The 19,240-nt window shown below is 38.0% G+C and overlaps 1 protein-coding gene across 2 annotated transcripts; it reads right to left on the reverse strand.

The window, feature by feature from the left end:
* Positions 1-5,174: 5,174 nt before the first annotated feature.
* Positions 5,175-18,601, reverse strand: LOC135213401 (putative uncharacterized protein DDB_G0290521). Of its 2 annotated transcripts, XM_064247376.1 has the most exons (9): positions 18,462-18,601; positions 13,855-14,130; positions 13,639-13,703; positions 13,477-13,513; positions 13,283-13,328; positions 12,878-12,953; positions 9,531-9,973; positions 8,053-8,244; positions 5,175-6,699 (listed from the first exon to the last, which is right to left on the reverse strand). In XM_064247376.1, exons 2-9 carry the CDS (start codon positions 14,124-14,126, stop codon positions 6,304-6,306), a joined length of 1,527 nt encoding a protein of 508 aa, XP_064103446.1. In that variant the 5' UTR covers positions 14,127-14,130; positions 18,462-18,601; the 3' UTR covers positions 5,175-6,303. The 2 variants fall into 2 exon arrangements, with proteins under 2 accessions (XP_064103446.1, XP_064103447.1); XM_064247377.1 differs by lacking the exons at positions 13,283-13,328; positions 13,477-13,513 and having other exon boundaries at positions 12,878-12,923; positions 13,616-13,703.
* Between the last annotated feature and the right edge of the window lie 639 nt (positions 18,602-19,240).

Raw genomic sequence — 19,240 nt, forward strand, 5'->3', positions numbered from 1 at the left:
ATAGTCTAACACTGTTAGGAATGAAGGACCTCTGGAACTGGGAAGTTCTACAGCATGGCATATTTAATTCTTATTGGTTCTTCTGTTCAGCTGATTAGCGAATCTGGTTGCTGTCGGCAGGTAGAGGGGATCAGCGATCAATTGTGAATGTGGAAGATCTCGTTTTAAAGCACAACTTATGAAAAATATTAACAAGACTCCAGGCAATGTATATAAGCAGTCGCCCTCCCTAAAAAAATGTACATCACTCAATCACATATGATGTCATTACTAAAAAGATACACAAACAATCGCACACACACATTTACGCTTTTATGCATCAGTACTCACCCGAAGGTTTAGGCCCAAAGGAGCCTACTCATTTAGTTTAAAAAAAAGACACCTAGATAAAAAAGTTCTGCCACATACGATTTGTCAAAAATAGGTCTAGTTGCGATCAGCTGTCCTGTTACACTGAGTGTGACCACAGATTAATCGTTTTTACATTCTGCTTGGAGTTTTGGTTGGGGGGGGGGGGGGGGGGGGGGGGGGTGGGGGGGGGGGGGGGAGGGGGGGGGGGGGGGGGGTGTTGATGGTGGGTGTGTGGGTTACCCCAATTGTAAGTTTGGAAAGCCCTCTGCAGTAGATAAGTCGATGGGGCGTGTGAGAGATGGCATTGCAGAATATCAGTGGTTCTGCTCATTTTTTTGTTACGACTAGAGAGAATTGAGTCTAGGAGACTATACTCTTGTTTTTTTCATCTGTCCATCCGCCTGTGGTGTTTTTGTATGGTAACACTGCGTCCCGGGCTTTAGATAGTTACGCTATGTGTAAGTTTTAGGTAAATAAAAGGATATCTGGGTGTACATTTGCAACTGAAAAGTGTTTTAATAATTTACTGTATGCGAATTACACCGTTAATATTCGAAATAGGATATTATTATAATCGTTGAATGTAAGCTGAATGTAATATCTAAAGCACGGGACGCATTGCTACCATACAAAAACACCACATGCGGATGGACAGATGAAAAAAAACAAGAGTATAGTTTAGAACCTGAGGGTTTCATGCTCCCTGGAGCCACTCTGTGCTTCCCACCAAGAAAGTTCCGAAGCCGTAGGAACGGTGGACTGTACATTTCTCCCCTTGAGCTGATGCTAACTCGAAAAAAAAAGAGCCAAGCTCTGGATAATCAATTCAAACTGATTAAGAAAAAGTTGGAACATTGCCAGTACATAACCCCATAGGGGGGCCCAGTACCCTAGCTGCAACCCCTTTCATTCCTTGTATTGTACCTCAGACCATATTACCTTTCTTCCATCTGAGGACCTATGCTATTTTTATTTATGTTGACGACTGTGGCAAAATTACTGAGTAAATTAGATACTCGTTTTAATTCAGAATGCAGATGATTCTCATGCTCTCTGGAAAGTCAGTGAATTGGAAGACTCGCAGAATGAACCTGGCGATGCCCTGAATGAGGCAAACAGATAATTTCCAAGTGAAAGGCTTTATTGTTGACGAGGAAAGGATGACGCCAGTTCATATCTAGATTACCTACCTGCAAAGTAACAATGCTCTTTGATAAGACACCGCCTTACCACTTTATCACGAGCAATAAAAATCCTTGGTTCATTTATGGATCAATATAAGGCATTGGGTCACCACATCGACCACGTGATAAAAATGTCACTGGTTTATTATTATTCTTCAACCGCACTGGAGATAGGTTTGATAATACATCCCGCCCAACAATAACAGAGGCTCTGGCCTTGAGCATCAGAAATTGGGCAATTTTGCGGCTCAGAGAGCTTGTGTTGGTTTGGGGGGGGGGGGGGGGGGGGATGGAAAACATGAAAAGGTTGGACCCCTCATGTAGGTAACTGCTTTGAGGTTTTCCTTCTGTTAAACCTCTAGAATCTTCTTACTATCAACTTCTATGGGGTTCATTAAGGACTATTATCTGAGAGAGAGAGAGAGAGAGATGTGTCCTATAGGAAGTCATTGAGTGGGACTATTATTTAGAGAGAGAGAGAGAGAAAAGTGTCCTATTGGAAATCATTGAGTGGGACTATTATTTGAGAGAGAGAGAGAGTGAGAGAGAGAGAAAGAGAAAGAGAGAGAGGCAATCATGTTCCCCAAGAAACTATTAGGACGGTCCACCATTTTTAAGAGAGAGAGAGGGATATAAAGTTACATAGGAAACCATTAAGAGGAACTATTATTTGAGAGAGAGAGAGAGAATTTAGTATGACTCGCATGTTCATCAAGTTATAATAACAGAGACCAAATACCGAGTTAATTATTGTCTTTTAACGTCGAACGATTTTCCATCAGATAGACAGCAAAATGTTGTTGGTTAAACCCGGTTGCTGTTTTAGAAGTGTTCGTTTCTCTGCTTTTTTTTTTCTCTCTCTTTAGAAATTATTTTAATATATCTGGATACCTGGTTCTCTCTCTCTCTCTCTCTCTCTCTCTCTCTCTCTCAAATAATAGTCTTACTCAATGACTTCCTATAGGACACATTCTCTCTCTCTCTCTCTCTCTCTCTCTCTCTCTCTCGTATGAATTATATGTACAGACGGCCAACGAAGAATTGGCGTAGTTTCTTAATTCATTGTTCGTTATGGAAATATTGCCATATGCAGGTGCCAGATTATTTACTTAACAATAAATCAAATATCCTTTCAAAGGTGCTATACTTGAAATAAATCACATTAGAATTGAGTAAACTTATTCAACGTATTAAAGATAATCATTTTGCAAAGTAAGGAAAATATATACCGATGGGTCCATGATTTCTAATTTTATTCTCAACTCTAGCTTCGTGACAGCATACCGAAGATTTTGAAGTTGGCTTTGCTGCCGCTCGAGTCTTGACTCAACATATCGTACTGCACTGGGGTGTTGTCATTTCGTCTCCTACAGCCGATAAATAATACAGCAAGGCGTTAACATTCTTTGAAAACGATGTTTAATTAAACAAATTTTGTCCTTTGATCAATAAAATAATTTGCATGACACATTTTCCCACATGATTGGCCAAGGTCTTTTTTCAGCAGTATACTCTCTCGGATACATAATATTAATGAATATTAAATCGATATATATATATATATATATATATATATATATATATATATATATATATAATCTGCTTTATTTGATTATTCCCGTTATTCTTGTTTTATTAGCCATGTTCGCCTTTCTTCTTATCCTTTTCATAATTGCTTAACATAATTAACTCAGACCTAGCTATTCAAAGTCAAAAAGCAATCATAAAAAAATCAAACGAATATAATTCCGTGTTATATTTTATCGAATTCCTTGCATATCATCCTGTTTCATTTAGACACGTTGGAAAGGTGTGGGAGTTAAAACTGACGAATACATTTTAAGAAAGGCTTACTTTCATTAAAGCTTTCTTAGGGTGATCTTTCTGTAGCTATTCATTTCTTCTAAATAGAAATCAATTCAAGTTAGTTTCACATGTATACCTAGACCTACTACCATAAGCATATTATAAGTAGCTGAAAGGATAAGAATGATGAAAGGTGACCTTCTCGTTTGAGTCTATTTCATATGTTTTTTTGTTTTTTTTTCAAGAAAAACCTACTGCTTTAATCAAGGGTTGCTCTTTGACGGCTACAGGGTGTGTAACACAGTGTATGCCCATATTTTGTGGAATGAAAGATAAAGTTTCTTTGAACAGAAAATATTTTATAAACATGCATTTTAAGGCGTCCGTTGTCAGCGCGGGGAATTTTAAAATAACCGTTAGCATTAGTGATGCTTTTGCGCGATGGAGTTCGTAGCGAGAAGTCGAATCAAGTTGCCTAAGATGTAGAAGAGAGCGGAGGTGGCGTATAGGAGTGATGGAAGGATTAGGCCGATGTTAATAAAGTATCTCCCAATAAAATGTATTCTTTAGGTTTTGAAGAAAAAAAAATGCATGCATCGTTGAAACTGTTTCCCTCCCTATCCGGGGTATTCACTGGCCACCGATAAAAAACAAAACAAAAAGAGTAAGCCTAACTGAATCTCTCATCCATCAAAGATAAGTTTGCTTATTCATTAGACTTATTCATTAGACAACTATTAAAAACTTCAAGTGTAGATTTAGAAATCTCTTCCTCTCCATCTAAAGTATTCATCAGATACCAGTCATAAGTGTAGAGCTAGTTATGATTCTTGGTTCAGCAAAGTCGTTACGAGGCACTAGAATTCAAAGTTCAGAAATGAATGTTGCTCAGCAACATTTACACTACTGTATTGTCTTGCTCTCTTGTGGTGCTCCGAGGTGTTCCACCTCTTGGCCCATATTCTAAATTTTGCCGTTCTTTAAACAATTTGACTCATCTATGTATGATTCTCTCCGGTTTATTAAGCTTTCTTGATATCTCTCCAACAGGAACTTGCACCGAATGCAGTGCAATAATTGTCTCTCGTTCATCGAGGGATGTTTCTTAGACCGATAAATGACACATTGACAGTAGATTCCCGTGCACATAACTTCAAAAGCAATAGAGTGAGGTCGCCTGGTTCACACTGTTACGATATCGTTTTTTTTTTCTTTTCTTTTTTTTTTAAATTTGATAGCGTTTTGTGAGATTCCAATGTTTTCTGTAAAATTTAACAAATGGAATAGTTCAACTACCTTCAACTTAATATTGAAATGATAATTTAAGGACTATGTTTATGCGATGCTACTAGTGATAGGTGTCTCCTATCTATTTGATAATGTATATCTATGGTTGTGATATGACGTTTTTTATCACTTCGTTTCGTTCACGTCAATATTGCTATATGGAAAATAGTTTTACACAATAACATAGCATAATGTTTTAAAGATATCAGTGACTGTTTTTAACGTCATTACACATGATTTCTTCCATCTTTGAAAAGAAAAATAGATAAATAAGGCATGAATCGTGCGTCAGGCAGGTGAACGAAAAATTATGAAACTCTGCCACGAGTTTTTTGGCCGACAGTACGTATATATCTGGATATCTGGTTCTCTCTTTCGTCTCTCCCTTATAAGCCTTCAATTGTCTGTCTCTCCCATTTTCTTCTTCCCTCATTTTTCTCTCATTTTGTGTGTGGGGGTAGAGTACATCCCACAGTGTTGCCATGACCAACTGTCAAGGGATGTTAATATTTCGGTAGCAGATGGGTTGAAACAAAGGAGAGTCAATTTGATTTGTCATTTTTATTAGAACAACAGTCATAACACGGACATTGTAAAAGCAAATAAATTGTATATATTTTTTTACCACACCATTTGAAAGCTCAAAACATAACACTATTTGTCCCCAATGAACTAAGCTATAGGTAAAGAGGATGTAAATGTTTTTATGGTAACACTGAATACTGTGAAAATTTGTGTGGTAATACTGAATACTGTAAATATTTGTATGGTAACACTGAGTACTGTAGATATTTGTGTGGTAACACTGAATACTGTAAATATATGTATGGTAACAGTGAACACTGTAAATATATGTACGGTAACACTGAATGCTGCAGTACAAGACTATGATATTTCCCTTATTTACTAAGTAAATATGTCTTCTTAAATGTCCTACTCATTCTTCCCTAAAGTGCAGCTAATGCAATACAAAGGTTGACAGTGGTAAATTTGATTTAATATAGTAAACTATGTCGATGGTAAAGCAGCAATTAAGTATGAAGCTCCCTTTTAAATTTATAAGGAAAATAATGAACACCATATTCTTTGGAAGCTTGAATTTCAAGTCAGTGGTCCTGAGGGCCTGTTCGATATGAATTATTAGCAGCTGAATAATAATTATGATAATGATTGATATGGACAGCTGAAAGTGAAGTTACTATTGTATTTCTATATTTTAAATAATTGTCCTCTATATTTTAAATGATTATCCTTTAGATTGTACGTGGTTATACTCAATTTTAAGTGGTTATCCTCTAAATTTAAAGGATTATCCTCTTATTTTAAATAGTTACTCTCTATTTTAAATGGTTATCCTGAATTTTGATGGGTTATCCTATATTGTAATTGGTTATCCTCTATTTTAAATGGTTATCCTCAGTTTTAATTGGTTATCCTTCATTTTAAATGGTTATCCTATGGTGCCAAACAGAACTCTGAAAAGCATCCACATAGTACACCTTTTTCCCAGCCGGCCAATTGCACAAGATTTGTGTACGCGATCTTTTATTGTTGGTATCGCAATCAAAGCCTTAGCAGCTACGATGTTCTTGCATGATCTCTCTTCTAAGAAGTTTGCAGAGTGGGCTTCTGATAAGACTGAAGGTACTGTGGGTGGTTGTCAGTGTAGCTCCTGTTAATTATACCTTCTCATACCACTGCTGGGTGCAGAGTAAGGATCCCTTGACCTAGGTTCACCTCTTCCATCATCTCTTGAAGGCCCAGGAGCAGAGTAGTAATCACTCTTAGGCCTGGAATAGTAGTTGTCACCTGCAGGGGAACCTGGCCTGGAATAGTTGTTTCTTGGAATTGGGGAGATTTGGGGACGCCTGGATGTTAAGGGTTTGGCATAGAGATCTTCCACTGGTCTTGTTTGTGGACGTCTGTAGGGATCTTTGGCCAGAGGTGCAGGCCTGCTGAAATTCTGCATGGGGTAGACGTCGTCTCTGGTTCTCGCTGGTTCGTCGTCCACGTAGCCCAGGTTGTCTTGATCGCGAAGGAATCCTTCGACGGGCACGCTTGCTTCGGATAACTGTGGATAAGGATACACATCTTGAATGTGTTTTCAGTGTGAAGGCAGTTTGAGCTCTGAAGTTTCTAGCTTTGAAATCAGCATGATAGGTTAGTTTAGAGGGTGGAACAAAATTATTACTATGCATTATTGTTCTTTAGAAGGTGAACCCTATTCATATGGAACATGCCCAAAGGAACCATTGACTTGAAATTCAAGCTTCCAGAAAATATGATGTTCATTTGAAAGAAGTAACAGACGTTCATAGTAGCTGCAGAAAGAAGAGATCGGTTATTAAGATAAAAGGAAGTGAACAAATTGTCAGTAAAGACGGGATGTTTCAATTCAAATGAACACCATATTCTTTGGAAGCTTACATTTCAGATCAGTGACCCCTTTTGTGGGGTTGTTTCATATGATAGGGTACATCTTCTGAATGATGAAACTAATATGTTGAGTCTAAAAAGTATTCAGACATGAAAATTGTAAACAGAAGTTTCATTGGAGTCACAAAGAGAAACTGGATATACACAGGAAAGTTATGAAAAGTGGGAACAATGTACTGTCTCAGGTGAACGAGAAAACATTCTGGTAGAGACAAGTGGAAAAGTGACAAGCAAGATCCCCAAGAAAGTCCACCCATAGAGGTTAGTCCATCAGTGCACCTCGTGCAGTACACTGCAGGCATCACTTAAGGTTCTTTGCATCATCCCTTCTGCCCTAAGCTTCAGCCCCTTTCACTCCTAACAATTGTTTCATAGTGCAACTTTGAGGTTTTCCTCCTGTTACACCTTCCAAACCATCTGACTCAATTTCCCATTCAGCAGTGAATGACCTCATAGGTCCCAGCACGTTGCCTTTGGCCAGAATTGTGTATCCCAATCCTTGAATCAGTGTTTCGTGTTTATTTTTTGACAAATAATCAGATTTATTTTGATTCATGCAAGCTGCCACTATGAAAAATGTAAAAATATTGTAGAAAGTCATCAAATTAAGCAGGAATTTTGATGGAGGTGATGCAAAATTGAGAGAAGAGCTTGAAATCTTGCACCTTTTTCCAGTCATAGGAAATTGGCCTAAATATCTCATGATTTTCTGGAACATGTTCCAACCTATGACTAGTATTCTGAGAGCTACAGGTATTAAAGTGGTTTCATTGTTGAACCAGGAGAGGAATTGGGATTGTCAAACAATTTAGGGCAAAAATGTGGTGCAAGTCTACATGCAATTACAATATAAGGACAGCCTTTAGGTATCAGTTATAAAGCGCACAGTGGCTAAAGATTAATCAAGCGTATATGCGAGTATGGATTGTGGGGGGGAACATAACAACCTGTAGCAATATTTTAATGACTTTAAAAAACAGAATCATACCTTGTTGTGTTCCGTGTTCTTCTCCGTCTTGTTTTTGCTGCTTTTGATGGCCCTGAAGGCTATGCCAGCGATAAGGGCGACGATGATTAGCCCTCCCAAGGTGCCGAAAACTGCGGCGAATATGACCCCATCAGAACCTTCATTGAGAGAGTCGATTTCATTCTGGACTGCTGTTTTGGCATCTTCTACACTCTGGAATGAAATTGAAACTTAACTTCCTTGGTTTTGAAGAGGGACGGATGGCTATAGTTTCATGGTTTTCTTTGTTCTGGAAAGAAATTGGACGTTTGCTCGCTTGGTTATGAAGATGGACTTGTACCCACTGTTTCATGGTTTCCTAAGTTCTGGAAAGAAATCGGACATTAGCTTCCTTGGTTCTGGAGATGTTCTTGTAACTATAGTGTCTTGGGTTCTTTAGTTCTGGAACGAAATTGAAACATTACCTCCTCTGGTTTTGAAGGAATGTTGAAGGAACAGGAGAACATGATGAAGCAAATGGAACTTGAAGTCAGAAGAAGCAAAACCAAACGGAAGGTGTTAGATAGGAAGCCAAGGGCCGAGTGCAGTAGATTTGTGTGTTGATTGTTTCAGTTGGTGTCACAGAAACTGCTCCTCGAGTTTGATATATTTCCTTTGAATGAGGGAGCTCTACTGCTGTATTTATTGTGGGTGAAGCGATCTTTTACGTACAAATTATGGAATATTTTGCATCATTGGGACGTTCTCTGTCAGTGGTTAGCGGTCTTTGGGGAAGGTGACACATCCCAAAAAGGTGAAAGTCATTTGTAAGGGAAAACAGAAGCAAGTAGAAAGCCAGACTTAGAATCATTCAAGTTGGCTGGGCAAAGACCAGAAGTCTTTGCCACTCTTAATGGGCTCCCACCTTTTGGCCATTGCCCGTGTTGGCATAAGGCCTACGTAATCTAAACCAATCACCTTACCTTTATTTCAAAGAGGTACGAAGAAGGCCAACTAAATTCTCGAAGAAAGGAACTTATGACATTTGCTAATTTGAACTAAATAATCTTTCCAGGACAAGTTTCAAGTAGCTGAACACACAGAATGTTGATAGAGGTGAGAGATTTATTCACACACACACTTATATACAAACACAATTTAGTTTAATTCAAGTTAATTCAGTCCAAGGTTTGTGTGTCTTAGATTTATAATACCCAGCTAAATGTCAAGTACCACTTTCCCTTCTCTGCGGATCAGGTTAGGTTAGGTTAGCAATACGAGTAAGAGACACCAAAAGAAAATGAACTGGTTTCTCTCAGAGTAAAAGAGGAGCACACACACAGAGTTATGGGCAGGATTTGCTTCAACTGACAAACTTGTACCAACTGAGGTTAAGTGCGTAGAAAATTAGGAGAGGGAGCGCATCTGGTATAAAGAGTTTAATAAGTGCAACCGCCTCATACTTGTGCATGTCGGATTTAATGTACAACAGAATGAGTTAAGACAGCTAGCTACCTTACCTTTTCCATACTTTCCAGTCTCCTGTTTGTTTCAGTTTTGTCAAGGTTAGCATTAATGAACGCTGGTGTAGTAGCATAGCTCATTTGGTCATAGAGGGTCGAGTTGAGCAACATCAACCTATTCAAATTTTCCTGATCCCAGCTGTCGACATTACTCTTCAGAATCTGTAGCTGGTCGTCTATATCATTAAGCGTCTTCTCCAGATCTTTGCAACTTTGTTCAGCTTTTTCTACGCAGATACTTGTACTTTCCTCAGCTAATACACCCTTGAAGTGCATGAGATCGATGAGGGGTTGCGCAAGGTCCTCTCGTTTCAGCACGCTGGTTTCAGGCTTTGGAGTTGTTGTTGTGGCTTCAGCTCTTGTCAGAGCATCCTGGAACTCTTGGAGGGTACTATTGATGTTTTGAAGGACAGTGTCCGTCTCCTCCAGGACCTCTTTCTCTGTCGGGAAAGATTTGGGGGAATTTCACATTCTGAATAAGTAGAAAGGAAAGGAAAGTAGCATTTTAGGGGGTCGGGATGGTTTGAGTTCCTGTGCAAAGAGAGTGGAGGTAGTTGATTATGGTTTCCCAGTGTAAATTGTCAAGGAGACGAGAGGAGAGAGAGAGAGGAGAGGAGAGACGAGAGAGGGATGAGAGAGAGAGAGAGAGAGAGAGAGAGAGAGAGCGAGCTTCGAACGATTTGGAAGGCATCTTAGCAGATACATTATTAAACTGTGATGTTCAGTTAAACACTCCTTGGTGGCTTAATTTCTCTCTCTCTCTCTCTCTCTCTCTCTCTCTCTCTCTCTCTCTCTCTCTCTCTCTCTCTCTCTCTGTTTGAATATGATTTTAGTCATAATTTATATTCTCTTTTCCAACATTACAAATAACCCTAAAATAATATATATATATATATACACACACACATATACATATACATATAAGGAGGAACAGGATAGCCAGAAAACGTGGTAATATTCTAGACATTATTATTTTCCTTAAAATAAAACAAAGGCACAGCCGAGCTTTAGGGAATATATTACTTTGCCCATCAACAGGGTCACTTATCTATAAATTGATACAAAAAAGAGAAACAGTAAGAAAACTATACTGATTGACTATATCTAAAAACATTACAACACTTTAAAATACATAACATAAAGTTAAAAAGGAACATAAAAACTAAGTTAACTGCAAATCATAAAAGAGCAATGACAAGTTCAAAGAGATTACGTAAAACGCAGAAATATATTGAGAGCGAGAAAAAGAAACTTGAATTTAAGGAGGAACAGGATAGCCAGAAGACGTGGTAACATTCCAGACATTATTATTTTCTTTAAAAAAAACAACGGCACAACCGAGCTTTCGGGAATACATTACTTTTCCCATCATCAGGGTCACTTATCTATAAAATGATACAAAAAAGGGTGATACAAAAAAAGGAAACTGTAAGAAAACTATACTGATTGACTACATCTAAAAACATTGCAACACTTTAAAATACATAACATAAAGCAAAATAGGAACATAAAATACACCAAGTACAAACCGACACATAAAAACTAAGTTAACAGCAAATCATAAAAGAGCAATGACAAGTTGAAAGAGATTACGTAAAACGCAGAAATATATTGAGAGCGAGAAAAAGAAACTTGAATATTCAGAGTAAAAATAAAAATAATGATACTGTAGTACAAAAAAATACTGGAGAACCTACTGTTCGTGTCGTAGTTAAATGACAACTGGGCGAGTTAGAAAACTGCGAATGAAAGGGAGAGAAGTGGTGTGGGTAAGAGAGAGAGAGAGAGAGAGAGAGAGAGAGAGAGAGAGAGAGAGAGAATAAACAAACAAGCAAATTATGCAATGAACATAGGAACAGAGATGGTTTGGTTGGTTATTGAGTGTTGGAGATTGTTTTTTAATATGGAGGAGCTCTAAAAAGGAAAGTGAATGGCTGTTTTTTGTTTGTCCGAGTATTTCAAACACTGTACTGTATGTGATGGTGACAGGATATGGCATGAAGTCTAATTGCACTATTTTCTTTTTTGCTTAAAGGTAAGCCTGTACGATGGCTGACGCCCCTATATGAGAGTCGATGCGCACCTTAAAAGTAGGCTTTTGGTACATCCCACATAAGTCCCAAAATTATATTTTGGGCAATTAAACTTATAAACATTGCAGGTACGCATCAACTCCGGGAGGGTGTCTTTAAAGTGAGACAATCTTCCAATTGTAAGAGAGTTATTAAAAATAAATCTGAACTCAACATAAGGGTATAGATGGCTCAAGAGTGACAATAATTTACGTTTGAGTGGGCCAGAATTATTAGTGATTGGTAGTGAAACATACATTATTTTTTTGGGAACGATGCAGACTACAGTTGTTGGCTTAAAAATATTGTCTTAAAATTCTTTAAGGATTTTATTGAACATGTTCAGGGAATATCAATTATTCTTAAAATAAGTCTCTAAAAACCTAACTTCCAGGTGAAAGTTATTCCAGTTGGAGCAAAGGGAAAAGGCTCGACGAATGAGAGCTCTACATGAATTATGTAACCTTGAAAACAAGATGACAGTGACTAAAAAGAGTTTAACCCGAGGCCAGTAAAAGTTTTCTTCCTGAAAATGCCAGTCATAAAATATCCTTCAGAGCGAGAGACCAAAATATCTAAGAAGGAAATGCAGATATTACATCCTTTTTCCATTGTAAAAGTAATATTGGAATGAAAAGTTTACAAAATCCAAAAACAACTGGGCATGACGTTCCTCGGTGAAAAGTAAAAACGTATCATCTACATATCGTCTATAAAATCTCGGTTTAAAATTATAGTTCTTCCAAATGACACATAAAAATATTAGCAAAAGAAATCCTAAAGGGGAGCCCATGGCCATGCCATCTATTTGCTTAGAAACTTTCCCATTACAAATAAAGTGAGTATCAATGACTGAGAGTTCCAAGCATTTTTTTGAAAGTATTTCTGGTAAAACCGTGGTAGACCGTATTCGGGGTAGGGAATAATTTTCCGAGGATAATATCAATGGTTTCGAAATGGGGACGTTAGTAAATAGGGAATGGACATCGAAACTGGCCATAAATACATGTGAATTTTGCTCAAGAATGTCAGGGACAAAAGAAAAAGAATTTTGCAGTGTGAAACGGTTACTCGTGATATGGGTGGGGAGGAGGGGACAGGGTACATGGCTACTATTGAAATAAAGGTGCCACTTTGATCATCACTGGCATTGTTGACGTTGAAAAGGTATTTATGGCATTTAGTGAGACGTTTTCGGAATGGTTACTCATGCCCTACCTTGTCTCTGTCTGCAGTGGTGTAAACAGAAATGAAACGATGCTGAAAACTCACTTGTTTTTGGTTTTGGAGTGGTCGTGGGGGATGTAGTTATTGAAGATGTGGTCGTGGGGGATGTAGTTGTTGAAGATTGTAGTCGTGGGGATGTATTTTATTGAAGATGTGTTCGTGGGGGTGGATGTTAGTGTATTGAAGATGTGGTCGTGGGGGATGTAGTTTATTGAAGATGTGGTCGTGGGGTGGATTGTAGTTTGTTGAGATTTGTTGGTCGTGGGGGAATGTAGTGTGTGGAAAGGATTGGTTTGGTTCGTGGGGGATGTAGTTATTGAGATGTGGTCGTTGGGGGATGTAGTTGTTTGAAGATTGTGGGTCGTGGGGATGTAGTTATTGAAGATGTGGGTCGTGGGGATGTTAAGTTTTGAAGCATGTGTCGTGGGGGGATGTAGTTTATTGAAGATTTGTGGTCGTGGGGGATGTAGTTGTTGAAGATGTGGTCGTGGGGGATGTAGTTATTGAAGATGTGGTCGTGGGGCCCTGCATTGTAGTTATGAGATGTGGTCGTGGCGGCACGAGGAAGAGATGGTGTTATTGAGATGTGGTCGTGGGATGTAGTTATTGAAGATTGGTCGTGAGGGAGTTTCACTTTATAGTAGGTAGTTATTGAAGATGTGGTCGTGGGGGATGTAGTTGTGAAGATGTGGTCGTGGGGTGATGTAGTTGTTTGAAGATGGGTCGTGTGGGGATTAGTTATTGAAGATGTGGGTCGTGGGGGATGTAGTTGTTGTTTGAGATTGTGGTCGTGGGGGATGTAGTTATTGAAGATGTGGTCGTGGGGGATGTAGTTGTTGAAGATGTGGTCGTGGGGGATGTAGTTATTGAAGATGTGGTCGTGGGGGAGTAGGTTATTGAAATGTGGTCGTGGGGGATGTGTTATTGAAGATGTGGTCGTGGGGGATTATTGTTTATTGAAGAATTGGTGGTTCGTGGGGGTGTAGTTGTTGAAGGATGTGGTCGTGGGGGAGTAGTTGTTGGATGTGGTCGTCGTCGTCGTCGGCCCCGGTGGAGGGGTAGGGGGACCGGTCGTCGTCGTCGTAGGCCCCGGTGGTGGGGGAGGGGGAGCTGGCGGGCCCTGGGCAGGGGGAGTGTGTGGAAGCGAATTGGAGTCCCCTGGGGCTGATGAATCAGATAGGGCCAGTTCGTTCTTCGTCCTTGACAGCGAGGTAGATGAGAGACTCGGGATACCCATTGCCGAATCCCAAATTAGGATGAGCACGAAGGCCAGTCTCGGGGAATAGGTGGCCATCGCCCTGGAATTGCCAAAAGAAGAAATTTGAGTGGTTCTGGTGATGTGGTTTGATTGAATTGCCCTAAGGTGGTACATGTGCAGGAGATATGGGTGACATTATTGCGTGAGTATGTTCATGTTTGTGTATGTGTATGTTTATGTATGGGTGTGCTTGTGCTTATGTTGGTGTTTGTCTTGGGTGATATATTGCAACCTAATTCATGTACACACATTCATGTGCTTGATGAAATGAATGTTTACTTGGTCATGGTAACTGCATATTATATTATGTGCTTGAACCTGTGAATTCTTGTAATTAGGAAAAGAATGTGGAAGCTAGTGAGTGAGGGTTGCATATATATATATATATATATATATATATATATATATATATATATAAATGTATGTATGTATATATATATATATGTATGTATGTATAATTGAATCACGAAAGTCTGGAACGTGATAAATCCATAAATAAAGGTATAAGCCACAAAGAAAGATAAACAACGGAGTTTCTGCAAGATCTTTTGACTCAACGTCCTTTACTCAGTAGTTTGGTTTGCTGAGTAAAAGGATGTTGAGTCGAAAGATCTTGTAGAAACTCCGTTGTTTACCTTTCCTTCGTGGCTTATACCTTTATATATATATATATATAGATATATATATATATATAATTAGTTATTATTATTATATATCTATATAATATACATAATTTATAGATATATTTACCAGGCGAATTCCCCGGTTCCCCGGGTTTAACGACGGTCTCGGCTTACAACGTTCCAAGGTTACGACGCTTGTCAATTATATTCATCAGACACTATTTCCAGGGTTACGACGCATGTTCCAGGGTTACGACGCCTACAACGCTCATCTGACATGAAATATGCCACAAAAAATGCAAAATAATCAATATTTGAAGTTTTTTTTAATGAAAAATGCCATAAAAAATGCAGTTTACATAGTTTTCAATACACCCAAAGCATTAAAAGTAAGGTTTTCTTAGGTTTTTTGACGATTTTCCGGCTTACGACGATTTTTGGCTTACGACGCGTCTCAGGAACGGAACCCCCGTCGTAAGGCGAGGACTGCCTATATATATATAATTATATATCTATATATATATATATATATTATCTATATTATATATATAATATATATATATATATATAATGTTAATACACATATATATATATATAATTATATATATAGATATACACATACATAACATATATAGACAGATTCCAGGCGACCGTTTACAGTGTTCCCCCCATATTCACGGGGGATGGGTACTAGACACCCTGCAAATAGCCAAATGCCACGAATAGTTTGAATTCTATAAAAAACACTTAAAACTGCCTATTTTGTTAGTCAAAACTCAAGAAAATTCCAATAAAAATATTTATACTTGGTTTTTTAATAGTTTTATCACAAAAAGTGCATTTGATGATGAAATTTATAAAAAAATAAAACAGGAATTTGTGGATATTTCTCATAGAATAATACCGCAAATAGGCTCATTTTCTTCGAATAACTGGGGTATGTATTCGAGAGAGAAATCCACAAATCCAGAGTCCACTAATACGGAGGTGGCTCACTATGTATATTTAATGGTTTGCTAGTTGGTTACTATATTCTTTATGACTATTAAAATACAGTATGATATAAAGTCAGTATAGTACTATAGTTTTTTTTTACATCCTAAAACACAATACACTACTTACATTATTGTATGTACAGAATAGGCACGCAAACAAACTTTAAACTTTTGGCTGTAAAGGGGAACAGTTTGAACACAATTTTAATTTGTGATCGTGTTTGCTTGTATCTGAATGTTTGTAAGGTGAGTGTCTGTAAGTAAAGTAGGTTAGTATATAGATAGATAGATTTAGATATATATATTACATAGATAGATATATATATATATATATATATATATATATATAATATATATATAATCTATATTATACATACACATATATATATATATATATATATATATATATATATATATATATATATATATATATATTCCATGTAAGGTCAGTGAAAGTTGGGACTTTGAACAGGCACTTTTGTAGTTTATTCTACATTTTCAAGTTCACACTTAATACATAGGAAGTTGACAGAGTCCTATATACAAAATGGGAAGGGGGCCGGGATTATTGTTTCTTAATCTGGTCAGCATGTTCTTCAAACAGAAAAGACAAAGGATCAAGGGATAATCCAGGGTGGAGGTTAAAATTCCTGGTGCCCCTGGCTTCAATAAACACAGTTTCTAGCAGATTCATTTCTGATGGACGTGGAACTTGCAGAATATCGATAGCTTATCCCAGTTGATAGCATGGCCTGTCTAAAGCCAATGATCCGAAATGCCATTGTTTGTTAGGCCTCTTGAAAGGGCGTTTTTGTGCTGGGAACATCTCACTTTTAGTCCTTTTGATGTTGGACTATATAATAGAGAAATGCTTTTTATTTATTTCGATTTTACATATGGAGGCATGATCCTTTATATTAGAAAATTCTGATTAATATACTCAATTTCTGACCCGTTCTAAAACTGTATCCCACATGGCTATAGTAGATTCACATCAACTGTGTATTTGATGTATAGGCCAGTCCCTTACGACGCTCCTGATTGGCTATTGATAAGCCAATCACAGGGCTGGAAAAACTCAGTCTTTCGAGAGAGTTCACATCGGTAGGATGTATGTCCCACCTCTCCTGAGAGATACGGTTTTCCAAAGTATCCCTCAGGAGAGGCGGAACATACACCCTGCCTATACGAACTCTCTCGAGAGACTGAGAGTTTCCAGCCCTGTGATTGGCTCATCAACAGCCAATCAGGAGCGGCATAAGGGACTGGCTTAGACATCAAATGCACCGTTGATGTGAATCTATTATACAATACCTCACCTGAAGTAAATTACGGCTAGATCCAGCTTGAAGTTCTGCAGTTTGTCCTTATAGTCGAAGAATACGCCAAGATTGAGTGGATTGATTGGAATTAATTGCATCTTAAGGCGGCCAAATTCTTATTCAATTATTTATAAATTCAAGTGCCTGGGACGGAATATCCTGGTATTTATGCTGGATCTAGCCGTAGGTTACTGCAGGTGAGGTATTGTAGCCATTTGGGATACAGTTTTTGAACGGGTCAGAAACTGAGTAAACCAAAATTTTCTGATATAAAGCCATAGCGAATATCTAACTACCAGGGATGGCCCGATGGGGTATTGGTGGGGGGCAGTTACCCACCCGCCTCAATGTTGATTTTGAGTTGGTCAAAAATGGACAGCATTTGTTGTTTAAATGCACATTTGTATATAGTGTATATGTATGTATATATATATAATATATATAGGTTGTGTATGTATATATAATCGTATAGTCTATATATATATATATATAGATATATATATATATATAATATATATATATATATGGTTGTGTATGTATATGTATATACATATGTCTTTTCACTATATGTAATGAAATTTACTAGTTTTTTTATTTGTTATTCTTCCCCTTCCAGCTTGCCACTATTTTCTTTTTTCAGATTACCAAACTGTAATCGTTATTTTCTTTGCATTATGAAATACCCTCTGGGAAAAATATTGTTGTTGTACAAAAGAATAACCATAAAATATTTGTCTTGTATATGTTTAACATTACTGATTGGATATATATTGTACCTAGTTCAGCTTGGTCAAAATGACCTAAGTTGGTCAGAATTTAAAATATTCTGACCCCCTTTCAGTCAGATGGTCCTTAAGCCATCTCTGCTAACTACACTGAGTCCTTATACATCAAACGGCTTGTTCCGTCTTTGAATTCTAACGTTTCCGCTTCTCCTCTTTATCGGCTCACCCTTTCATATCCTTCTCCTGTGTATGGTTGGTGAGAACTGGTTTCCTTTTTCCTGTATACTTTACAAGTTGCTTTAATTTAAATTTTTGTAAGTCATTTTTCTATCAGCTACACTTCGAAATAGTCTTTTGTAGATTTAAATGAATTTGCAGATTGAGGATGCACAGTAAATGTACGAAACGTCTTTATGAGTAAATTATGGCCCTTTTGATGTTTGTAGGTCGTTACTGTATACACTTATATATATATATATATATATATATATATATATATATATATATATATATATATATATTATATAGAATGTGTATATATGTAGTGTCATGTACATTTGTACGAATGTATTTGTTGTTTACGTATAAGCGTTTTTGGACATCAGTGTAATTCTGAGAGCTTAAAATACATTAAACTGGCACCCTTTTAAAACAGCCACTCCCTCTCAATAAAAAGAAAAAAAGATATTCTTGTATCAGCACTCACTCGACAGTTTAGACCCAAATGAGCCTACTCGAATAGTTTAGACACCAAGTTAAAAAGTTCTGCCACAGACGATTTGTCAAAATAGTCTGGCTAGGATCAGCTGTCCTGTTACACTGAGGCCACAGATTAATCGGTTTTACATTCTGCCTGGTGAATGCTGAAGTTCCGTGGGGGGGGGGGGGGGGGGGGGGGGGGGGGTGGTTACCCAACTTAAAGTTTGGAAAGACCTCTTCAAATGATAAGCTGATAGCATGTGAGCGCCGAACCAAAGCGCGCGCGCGCGCGCACGATAGGGGGCCAGTTCATATTGTTGGGTCTGCCCTATTTTTCTGACTCACGACTTCGAGGATCCGTTAAAGGAGGGTATGGGCGTAGCAGCCTCATCCCTAGAAGTCTTGCTGAGGACCTGAAGGTGTCGCACTAACTGGAGCCATTCCATGGGACGTATAATCTCTCTCTCTCTCTCTCTCTCTCTCTCTCTCTCTCTCTCTCTCTCTCTCTCTAAGAGATGGAAGTCTAGAGTCAGCGTCTTTTGTCCTTTAGCAATATAATGTGTTATTGAGAAGTGAGAGATGTGTGTTTCTGGTGATAGAAGTTCACTCTTGACGTGGTTCGGAAGTCACTTAAAGCCGTTGGTCCCGTTGCTGAATAACCACTGGTTCCATGCAACGTAAAATATATATATATATATATATATATATATATATATTATATATGCACATATATATATAATGTGTTTTAAAGCGTCTCCAAATGTTGCAAGAGGATTCAGCCAAGCC

The sequence above is a fragment of the Macrobrachium nipponense genome, chromosome 19 (genome assembly GCF_015104395.2).
Source record: "Macrobrachium nipponense isolate FS-2020 chromosome 19, ASM1510439v2, whole genome shotgun sequence".
Classification (NCBI taxonomy): domain Eukaryota; kingdom Metazoa; phylum Arthropoda; class Malacostraca; order Decapoda; family Palaemonidae; genus Macrobrachium; species Macrobrachium nipponense.

Bases quoted from the DNA above. Each gene is read 5' to 3' on its own strand.
- LOC135213401 (XM_064247376.1), bottom strand. From the start codon at position 14,126: ATGGCCACCTATTCCCCGAGACTGGCCTTCGTGCTCATCCTAATTTGG. The intron at 12,954-13,282 runs AATCTTCAATAA...CCACGACTACAA, and splicing joins CTACATCCCCCACGACCACA to TCTTCAACAACTACATCCCC. The intron at 6,700-8,052 runs GTATGATTCTGT...CCTTATCCACAG, and splicing joins AGAACACGGAACACAACAAG to TTATCCGAAGCAAGCGTGCC.